This window comes from Anomaloglossus baeobatrachus, chromosome 4 (genome assembly GCF_048569485.1).
Source record: "Anomaloglossus baeobatrachus isolate aAnoBae1 chromosome 4, aAnoBae1.hap1, whole genome shotgun sequence".
Taxonomy (NCBI): Eukaryota; Metazoa; Chordata; class Amphibia; order Anura; family Aromobatidae; genus Anomaloglossus; species Anomaloglossus baeobatrachus.
Window position 1 is genome coordinate 17,168,979 of NC_134356.1, and position 11,074 is coordinate 17,180,052.

General features: G+C 44.9%; 1 protein-coding gene across 1 annotated transcript in view; it reads left to right on the forward strand.

The window, feature by feature from the left end:
• The window catches only part of ITPR2 (inositol 1,4,5-trisphosphate receptor type 2), a 227,947-nt gene that overhangs the window by 201,096 nt on the left and 15,777 nt on the right, over positions 1-11,074 (forward strand). The window contains 2 exon segments of the mRNA XM_075343322.1: positions 2,633-2,763; positions 2,939-3,104. Coding sequence (XP_075199437.1) covers positions 2,633-2,763; positions 2,939-3,104 — 297 coding nt within the window.

The window sequence follows — 11,074 nt, forward strand, 5'->3', positions numbered from 1 at the left end:
GTACTCCGCATTAGAAATCGTGAGCAGACTTTCTCCCGTTTCCTCGCCCCCTCCTCATTCATTCGCTGAGTAAACACATATGTTTATCCCGCCAGAACGGCTTCAGAGCGGAGCCTGCAGCAGAGAGACGATACTTGTATCCCTCACTTATTAATAGATGTGAAAGTCATCTGGCTCAATAGATTTTATATTTATCTCTGTGTAGGCTGCACATCCCGGCACGGAACCTCTTTCATCGAGCGCCCGTCCAGCTCAGCGTTTGCACACATTCACAGATCCATTATACATTGCCAAATTTAGAGGGGCTCCGAAACCTCAGACACAGATCCATTAACACAAACAATCTAACATCTCACCCTCTTTTAACCCTCGTGTCGTTTAGGCCCAACATCTTGTATTGCTGAGATTTATAATGTATCTTTATGCGTAGATTTAGTTACATGATAAGTTCCTGTCTGTAGCCACCACTAGGGGGAGCTCCCTGTATACAGAGATATATGATAAGATCCTGTCTGCAGCCACCACTAGAGGGAGCTCCATGTATACAGAGATACATGATAAGATCCTGTCTGCAGTCACCACTAGGGGGAGCTCCCTGTATATAGAGATACATGATAAGATCCTGTCTGCAGCCACCACTAGAGGGAGCTCCCTGTATACAGAGATACATGATAAGATCCTGTCTGCAGCCACCACTAGGGGGAGCTCCCTGTATACAGAGATACATAATAAGATCCTGTCTGCAGTCACCACTAGGGGGAGCTCCCTGTATACAGAGATACATGATAAGATCCAGTCTGCAGCCACCACTAGAGGGAGCTCCCTGTATACAGAGATACATGATAAGATCCTGTCTGCAGCCACCACTAGGGGGAGCTCCCTGTATACAGAGATACATGATAAGATCCTGTCTGCAGCCACCACTAGGGGGAGCTCCCTGTATACAGAGATACATGATAAGATCCTGTCTGCAGCCACCACTAGGGGGAGCTCCCTGTATACAGAGATACATGATAAGATCCTGTCTGCAGCCACCACTAGGGGGAGCTCCCTGTATACAGAGATACATGATAAGATTCTGCCTGCAGCCACCACTAGGGGGAGCTCCCTGTATACAGAGATACATGATAAGATCCTGTCTGCAGCCACCACTAGGGGGAGCTCCCTGTATACAGAGATACATGATAAGATCCTGTCTGCAGCCACCACTAGGGGGAGCTCCCTGTATACAGAGATACATGATAAGATTCTGCCTGCAGCCACCACTAGGGGGAGCTCCCTGTATACAGAGATACATGATAAGATCCTGTCTGCAGTCACCACTAGGGGGAGCTCCCTGTATACAGAGATACTGTGGAGGTGGGACTGAGCAATAGCTTGTTTGTTTAAACGTAATAAGGATATCTATGTATGTAAATAATCAAAATGTAGATGTAGTTGTATAATTATCTGTCTGTCTATGTAGCCATCGCATGGATCCATAGTATAACTCTAAGCTGTATATTGAAAAAAGTTAGCCAAAGTATAAATGAACAAAGGAGCTATTCATTAAGTTAATTGAGAGCCTTATCAGTAAAATTCACAGGAGAACGAATGTAGTATTTGTAGGATGAGGCGGGTGATCCCATACTCCCATGTATCATTTCTACAGAAACTCATCGTCGCTTACTGTCTTCAAAGTGTACTATTTGGGATGATGTATGATCTCATGCATTCTCCCAATGCTGCCCATACGCACTCCCCCCTAATTATTCTTTATCAATATGTGTGAGCAAATAGAGAAGTTTTTGTAAATATCTTTCAGGCTGAAGTGATGTGTTTAATGCTTGAACAATAGAATACAACGAGCTCAGTTGGTGATGCTAGCTCAAGGAGAGCATGTCTGTTTGTTCATTGTCTGATACATGGATATTTCGGCACTGGTAAACAGCTAATACGGCACCGTCTCTGAATATCCCAAACGCGGACTCCATTAGCAGTCTTCAACCCAAATTCCTCCCTTGACAATACATGATGAGATCCTGTTTGCAGTCACCACTAGGGGGAGCTCCCTGTATACAGAGATACAGGATAAGATTCTGTCTGCAGGCACCACTAGGGGGAGCTCCCTGTATACAGAGATACATGATAAGATCCTGTCTGCAGCCATCACTAGGGGGAGCTCCCTGTATACAGAGATACATGATAAGATCCTGTCTGCAGCCATCACTAGGGGGAGCTCCCTGTATACAGAGATACATGATAAGATCCTGTCTGCAGCCACCACTAGGGGGAGCTCCCTGTATACAGAGATACATGATAAGATCCTGTCTGCAGCCACCACTAGGGGGAGCTCCCTGTATACAGAGATACATGATAAGATCCTGTCTGCAGCCACCACTAGGGGGAGCTCCCTGTATACAGAGATACATGATAAGATCCTGTCTGCAGCCACCACTAGGGGGAGCTCCCTGTATACAGAGATACATGATAAGATCCTGTCTGCAGCCACCACTAGGGGGAGCTCCCAGAATAAAAAAAAAAACAGATATTTTTTCATTTCATCCTACCAGTTTTCTCCTGACCATACCTGTTGGGCTGCCTGAATTTTCTGTGTAATTGTAAGACACTTGCTACCTTGTGTTCTTTACAGGTGGAGACACAGAAGAGGAAGAGAATGAACGGGCCTGTGACACGCTGTTGATGTGTATTGTCACAGTCCTGAACCAAGGTCTGAGAAATGGGGGAGGTGTAGGAGATGTTCTTCGGAAGCCTTCGAAGGATGTAAGTCCATACATTATATGTGGAATCCTGTTGACCAAATTTGTCCAATGTTTTGGCCACCTTGGAGGTGACCATTCATCCATAACATTAACGGGAAATGTCTATAGATCCTGTTGTGGTGCACCATCAGACCCTTTTGCCGTACCCACTTGGCTACTTGACCTCTATCTTTCAGGAGCCTCTCTTTGCTGCCAGAGTTGTATATGATCTTCTTTTCTATTTCATCGTCATCATCATTGTCCTCAATCTCATCTTTGGTGTCATCATCGATACGTTTGCCGATCTGAGAAGTGAGAAACAGAAGAAGGAGGAGATCCTGAAGACCACGTGCTTTGTCTGTGGTAAGTTACCTGGTAGTGCCACCGCTGTTTAGGACTGACACCGGTGCTGCATGACACGGCCACGTGCCCCTTGTTTGCTTTCCCTGCTCATTATGTGTGAAGGTGAAGCTGAGACCTTCAATCCTTTTCCCGCTCTCGTCGTGTACGGCAGAGTTATTATCCGCAGTGAATCACTACCTGCAATTATCTGATTAGATTTCCATATAAATACATTAAGTCCCGCAATAAAGAAAATATAAATCACATCCATGAATGATCCCAGGTCGCTTCATTACACCAACCGGTGATTTCTCCCATCCTTCTGTATTTCTCGCTCCAAGTTCTCACCTCCTTTCTACAGTATCGCCAACCATCTCTCGTTCTTTGTCTTTACTTTCTGCTTGCCGTCCTCATTTCTTTCTTTTTCCATTTTTTTGCTGTTAGCTTTATCTTTATTTTTCCTATTTATGCCCGCTCCTTCTCTTCATCTTTCCTACTTTTATGTCCAACATTTACTTCAATTATTTCTTCCATATTCCCTCGCCATTTCTCACTTCCACTCTTCTTTTTTCTGTTACTTGCACACCTTTCCTTTTTTTTTCTTATCTTCTAGCAGTTTTAACCTTCACTGCTTTCTTTTTTCCTCCTCTTTCTCTCACTATCATCTCTTCTTTCTCACTCTCTCCTCTTTTCCTCACTATCCCCTCCTCTTTCTCTCACTATCCTCTCCTCTTTCTCTCACTATCTCCTCCTCTTTCTCTCACTATCCCCTCCTCTTTCTCTCACTATCTCCTCCTCTTTCTCTCAGTCTCTCTTCTTTTCCTCACTATCCCCTCCTCTTTCTCTCACTATCCCCTCCTCTTTCTCTCACTATCTCCTCCTCTTTCTCTCACTATCTCCTCCTCTTTCTCTCACTATCTCCTCCTCTTTCTCTCACTATCTCCTCCTCTTTCTCTCACTATCTCCTCCTCTTTCTCTCACTATCTCCTCCTCTTTCTCTCACTCTCTCCTCTTTTCCTCACTATCCCCTCCTCTTTCTCTCACTATCCCCTCCTCTTTCTCTCACTATCCCCTCCTCTTTCTCTCACTATCTCCTCCTCTATCTCTCACTATCTCCTCCTCTTTCTCTCACTATCCCTTCCTCTTTCTCTCACTATCTCCTCCTCTTTCTCTCACTCTCTCCTCTTTTCCTCACTATCCCCTCCTCTTTCTCTCACTATCCCCTCCTCTTTCTCTCACTATCTCCTCTTTCTCTCACTATCCTCTCCTCTTTCTCTCACTATCTCCTCCTCTTTCTCTCACTATCTCCTCTTTCTCTCACTATCTCCTCTTTCTCTCACTATCCTCTCCTCTTTCTCTCACTATCCTCTCCTCTTTCTCTCACTATCTCCTTCTCTTTCTCTCACTCTCTCCTCTTTTCCTTACTATCCCCTCCTCTTTCTCTCACTATCCTCTCCTCTTTCTCTCACTATCCTCTCCTCTTTCTCTCACTATCTCCTTCTCTTTCTCTCACTCTCTCCTCTTTTCCTTACTATCCCCTCCTCTTTCTCTCACTATCCTCTCCTCTTTCTTTCACTATCTCCTCTTTCTATCACTATCCTCTCCTCTTTCTCTCACTATCCTCTCCTCTTTCTCTCACTATCTCCTCCTCTTTCTCTTCCTATATCCTCCTCTTTCTCTCACTATCTCCTCTTTCTCTCACTATCTCCTCTTTCTCTCACTATCCTCTCCTCTTTCTCTCACTATCTCATCCTCTTTCTCTTCCTATCTCCTCCTCTTTCTCTCACTATCTCCTCTTTCTCTCACTATCTCCTCTTTCTCTCACTGTCTCCTCTTTCTATCACTATCCTCTCCTCTTTCACTATCCTCTCCTCTTTCTCTCACTATCTCCTCCTCTTTCTCTCACTATCCCCTCCTCTTTCTCTCACTATCTCCTCCTCTTTCTCTCACTATCTCCTCCTCTTTCTCTCACTATCTCCTCCTCTATCTCTCACTATCTCCTCCTCTTTCTCTCACTATCCCTTCCTCTTTCTCTCACTATCTCCTCCTCTTTCTCTCACTCTCTCCTCTTTTCCTCACTATCCCCTCCTCTTTCTCTCACTATCCCCTCCTCTTTCTCTCACTATCTCCTCTTTCTCTCACTATCCTCTCCTCTTTCTCTCACTATCTCCTCCTCTTTCTCTCACTATCTCCTCTTTCTATCACTATCCTCTCCTCTTTCTCTCACTATCCTCTCCTCTTTCTCTCACTATCCTCTCCTCTTTCTCTCACTATCTCCTCCTCTTTCTCTTCCTATCTCCTCCTCTTTCTCTCACTATCTTCTCTTTCTCTCACTATCTCCTCTTTCTATCACTATCCTCTCCTCTTTCTCTCACTATCCTCTCCTCTTTCTCTCACTATCTCCTCCTCTTTCTCTCACTATCCTCTCCTCTTTCTCTCACTATCCTCTCCTCTTTCTATCACTATCCTCTCCTCTTTCTCTCACTATCCTCTCCTCTTTCTCTATCTCCTCCTCTTTCTCTCATTATCTCCTCCCCTTTCTCTCACTATCCCTTCCTCTTTCTCTCACTATCTCTTCCTCTTTCTCTCACTATCTCCTCCTCTTTCTCTCACTATCTCCTCCTCTTTCTCTCACTCTCTCCTCTTTTCCTCACTATCCCCTCCTCTTTCTCTCACTATCCCCTCCTCTTTCTCTCACTATCCCCTCTTTCTCTCACTATCTCCTCCTCTTTCTCTCACTATCTCCTCTTTCTCTCACTATCCTCTCCTCTTTCTCTCACTATCCTCTCCTCTTTCTCTCACTATCGCCTCCTCTTTCTCTCACTATCTCCTCCTCTTTCTCTCACTATCTCCTCTTTCTCTCACTATCTCCTCTTTCTCTCACTATCCTCTCCTCTTTCTCTCACTATCGCCTCCTCTTTCTCTCACTATCTCCTCCTCTTTCTCTCACTATCTCCTCCTCTTTCTCTCACTATCTCCTCTTTCTCTCACTATCTCCTCTTTCTCTCACTATCTCCTCTTTCTCTCACTATCCTCTCCTCTTTCTCTCACTATCTCCTCCTCTTTCTCTTCCTATCTCCTCCTCTTTCTCTCACTATCTCCTCTTTCTCTCACTATCTCCTCTTTCTCTCACTGTCTCCTCTTTCTATCACTATCCTCTCCTCTTTCTCTCACTATCCTCTCCTCTTTCTCTCACTATCTCCTCCTCTTTCTCTCACTATCTCCTCCTCTTTCTCTCACTCTCTCCTCTTTTCCTCACTATCCCCTCCTCTTTCTCTCACTATCCCCTCCTCTTTCTCTCACTATCTCCTCTTTCTCTCACTATCCTCTCCTCTTTCTCTCACTATCTCCTCCTCTTTCTCTCACTATCTCCTCTTTCTCTCACTATCTCCTCTTTCTCTCACTATCCTCTCCTCTTTCTCTCACTATCGCCTCCTCTTTCTCTTCCTATCTCCTCCTCTTTCTCTCACTATCTCCTCTTTCTCTCACTATCTCCTCTTTCTCTCACTGTCTCCTCTTTCTATCACTATCCTCTCCTCTTTCTCTCATTATCCTCTCCTCTTTCTCTCACTATCTCCTCCTCTTTCTCTCACTATCTCCTCCTCTTTCTCTCACTCTCTCCTCTTTTCCTCACTATCCCCTCCTCTTTCTCTCACTATCCCCTCCTCTTTCTCTCACTATCTCCTCTTTCTCTCACTATCCTCTCCTCTTTCTCTCACTATCTCCTCCTCTTTCTCTCACTATCTCCTCTTTCTCTCACTATCTCCTCTTTCTCTCACTATCCTCTCTTCTTTCTCTCACTATCGCCTCCTCTTTCTCTTCCTATCTCCTCCTCTTTCTCTCACTATCTCCTCTTTCTCTCACTATCTCCTCTTTCTCTCACTATCTCCTCTTTCTATCACTATCCTCTCCTCTTTCTATCACTATCCTCTCCTCTTTCTCTCACTATCCTCTCCTCTTTCTCTATCTCCTTCTCTTTCTCTCATTATCTCCTCCCCTTTCTCTCACTATCCCTTCCTCTTTCTCTCACTATCTCCTCCTCTTTCTCTCACTATCTCCTTCTCTTTCTCTCACTATCTCCTCCCCTTTCTCTCACTATCCCCTCCTCTTTCTCTCACTATCCTCTCCTCTTTCTTTCACTATCTCCTCTTTCTCTCACTATCCTCTCCTCTTTCTCTCACTATCCTCTCCTCTTTCTCTCACTATCTCCTCCTCTTTCTCTTCCTATCTCCTCCTCTTTCTCTCACTATCTCCTCTTTCTCTCACTATCTCCTCTTTTTATCACTATCCTCTCCTCTTTCTATCACTATCCTCTCCTCTTTCTCTCACTATCCTCTCCTCTTTCTCTCACTATCCTCTCCTCTTTCTCTATCTCCTCTCTTTCTCTCATTATCTCCTCCCCTTTCTCTCACTATCCCTTCCTCTTTCTCTCACTATCTCTTCCTCTTTCTCTCACTATCTCCTTCTCTTTGTCTCACTCTCTCCTCTTTTCCTTACTATCCCCTCCTCTTTCTCTCACTATCCTCTCCTCTTTCTTTCACTATCTCCTCTTTCTATCACTATCCTCTCCTCTTTCTCTCACTATCCTCTCCTCTTTCTCTCACTATCTCCTCCTCTTTCTCTTCCTATATCCTCCTCTTTCTCTCACTATCTCCTCTTTCTCTCACTATCTCCTCTTTCTCTCACTATCCTCTCCTCTTTCTCTCACTATCTCCTCCTCTTTCTCTTCCTATCTCCTCCTCTTTCTCTCACTATCTCCTCTTTCTCTCACTATCTCCTCTTTCTCTCACTATCTCCTCTTTCTCTCACTGTCTCCTCTTTCTATCACTATCCTCTCCTCTTTCTCTCACTATCCTCTCCTCTTTCTCTCACTATCTCCTCCTCTTTCTCTCACTATCTCCCCCTCTTTCTATCACTATCCTCTCCTCTTTCTATCACTATCCTCTCCTCTTTCTCTCACTATCCTCTCCTCTTTCTCTATCTCCTTCTCTTTCTCTCATTATCTCCTCCCCTTTCTCTCACTATCCCATCCTCTTTCTCTCACTATCTCCTTCTCTTTCTCTCACTCTCTCCTCTTTTCCTTACTATCCCCTCCTCTTTCTCTCACTATCCTCTCCTCTTTCTTTCACTATCTCCTCTTTCTATCACTATCCTCTCCTCTTTCTCTCACTATCCTCTCCTCTTTCTCTCACTATCTCCTCCTCTTTCTCTCACTATCTCCTCTTTCTCTCACTATCTCCTCTTTCTCTCACTGTCTCCTCTTTCTATCACTATCCTCTCCTCTTTCTCTCACTATCCTCTCCTCTTTCTCTCACTATCTCCTCCTCTTTCTCTCACTATTTCCTCCTCTTTCTCTCACAATCTCCTCTTTCTATCACTATCCTCTCCTCTTTCTATCACTATCCTCTCCTCTTTCTCTCACTATCCTCTCCTCTTTCTCTATCTCCTTCTCTTTCTCTCATTATCTCCTCCCCTTTCTCTCACTATCCCTTCCTCTTTCTCTCACTATCTCCTCCTCTTTCTCTCACTCTCTCCTCTTTTCCTTACTATCCCCTCCTCTTTCTCTCACTATCCCTCCTCTTTCTCTCACTATCTCCTCTTTCTCTCACTATCCTCTCCTCTTTCTCTCACTATCTCCTCCTCTTTCTCTCACTATCTCCTCTTTCTCTCACTATCTCCTCTTTATATCACTATCCTTTCCTCTTTCTCTCACTATCCTCTCCTCTTTCTCTCACTATCCTCTCCTCTTTCTCTCACTATCTCCTCCTCTTTCGCTCACTATCTCCTCCTCTTTCTCTCATTATCTCCTCCCCTTTCTCTCACTATCCCTTCCTCTTTATCGCCTCCTCTTTCTCTCACTATTGCCTCTTCTTTCTCTCACTATCCCCTCCTCTTTCTCTCACTATCCCCTCCTCTTTCTCTCACTATCCCTTCCTCTTTCTCTCACTATCCCCTCCTCTTTCTCTCACTATCCCCTCTTCTTTCTCTCACTATCTCCTCCTCTTTCTCTCACTATCTCCTCCCTTTTCTCTCACTATCCCTTCCTCTTTCTCTCACTATCCCCTCCTCTTTCTCTCACTATCCCCTCTTCTTTCTCTCACTATCCCCTCCTCTTTCTCTCACTATCTCCTCCTCTTTCACTTATTCCTCCTCTTTCTCTCACGATCTCCTCCCTTTTCTCTATCGCCTCCTCTTTCTCTCACTATCGCCTCCTCTTTCTCTCACTATCCCCTCTTCTTTCTCTCACTATCCCCTCTTCTTTCTTCCACTATCCCCTCTTCTTTCTCTCACTATCGCCTCCTCTTTCTCTCACTATCCCCTCCTCTTTCTTTCACTATCTCCTCTTTCTTTCACTATCCCCTCTTTTTTCTCTCACTATCCCCTCCTCTTTCTCTCACTATCTCCTCCTCTTTCTCTCACTATCCCCTCCTCTTTCTCTCACTATCTCCTCCCTTTTCTCTCACTATCCCTTCCTCTTTCTCTCACTATCCTCTCCTCTTTCTCTCACTATCCTCTCCTCTTTCTCTCACTATCCTCTCCTCTTTCTCTCACTATCCTCTCCTCTTTCTCTCACTATCCTCTCCTCTTTCTCTCACTATCCTCTCCTCTTTCTCTCACTATCCCCTCCTCTTTCTCTCACTATCCTTCCTCTTTCTCTCACTATCCCCTCCTCTTTCTCTCACTATCTCCTCCCTTTTCTCTCACTATCTCCTCCCTTTTCTCTCACTATCCCTTCCTCTTTCTCTCACTATCCTCTCTTCTTTCTCTCACTATCCCCTCTTCTTTCTCTCACTATCCCCTCTTCTTTCTCTCACTATCTCCTCCTCTTTCTCTCACTATCCCCTCCTCTTTCTCTCACTATCTCCTCCCTTTTCTCTCACTATCCCTTCCTCTTTCTCTCACTATCCTCTCTTCTTTCTCTCACTATCCCCTCTTCTTTCTCTCACTATCCCCTCTTCTTTCTCTCATTATCGCCTCTTCTTTCTCTCACTATCCCCTCTTTCTCTCACTATCCCCTCCTCTTTCTCTCACTATCCCTTCCTCTTTCTCTCACTATCCCCTCCTCTTTCTCTCACTATCTCCTCCCTTTTCTCTCACTATCTCCTCCCTTTTCTCTCACTATCCCCTCTTCTTTCTCTCATTATCGCCTCTTCTTTCTCTCACTATCCCCTCTTTCTCTCACTATCCCCTCCTCTTTCTCTCACTATCCCTTCCTCTTTCTCTCACTATCCCCTCCTCTTTCTCTCACTATCTCCTCCCTTTTCTCTCACTATCTCCTCCCTTTTCTCTCACTATCCCCTCCTCTTTCTCTCACTATCCCTTCCTCTTTCTCTCACTATCCCCTCCTCTTTCTCTCAATATCTCCTCCCTTTTCTCTCACTATCTCCTCCCTTTTCTCTCACTATCCTCTCCTCTTTTTCTCAATATCCTCTCCTCTTTCTCTCACTATTCTCTGTTCTTTCTCTCACTATCCCCTCTTCTTTCTCTCACTATCGCCTCTTCTTTCTCTCACTATCCCCTCCTCTTTCTCTCACTATCCCCTCCTCTTTCTCTCACTATCCCCTCCTCTTTCTCTCACTATCCCCTCCTCTTTCTCTCACTATCCCTTCCTCTTTCTCTCACTATCCCCTCCTCTTTCTCTCACTATCTCCTCCCTTTTCTCTCACTATCTCCTCCCTTTTCTCTCACTATCCCTTCCTCTTTCTCTCACTATCCTCTACTCTTTCTCTCACTATCCTCTCCTCTTTCTCTCACTATTCTCTCTTCTTTCTCTCACTATCGCCTCTTCTTTCTCTCACTATCCCCTCCTCTTTCTCTCACTATCCCCTCCTCTTTCTCTCACTATCCCCTCCTCTTTCACTAACTCCTCCTCTTTCTCTCACTATCTCCTCCTTTTTCTCTATCGCCTCCTCTTTCTCTCACTATCTCCTCCTCTTTCTCTCACTATCCCCTCCTCTTTCTCTCACTATCTCCTCCCTTTTCTCTCACTA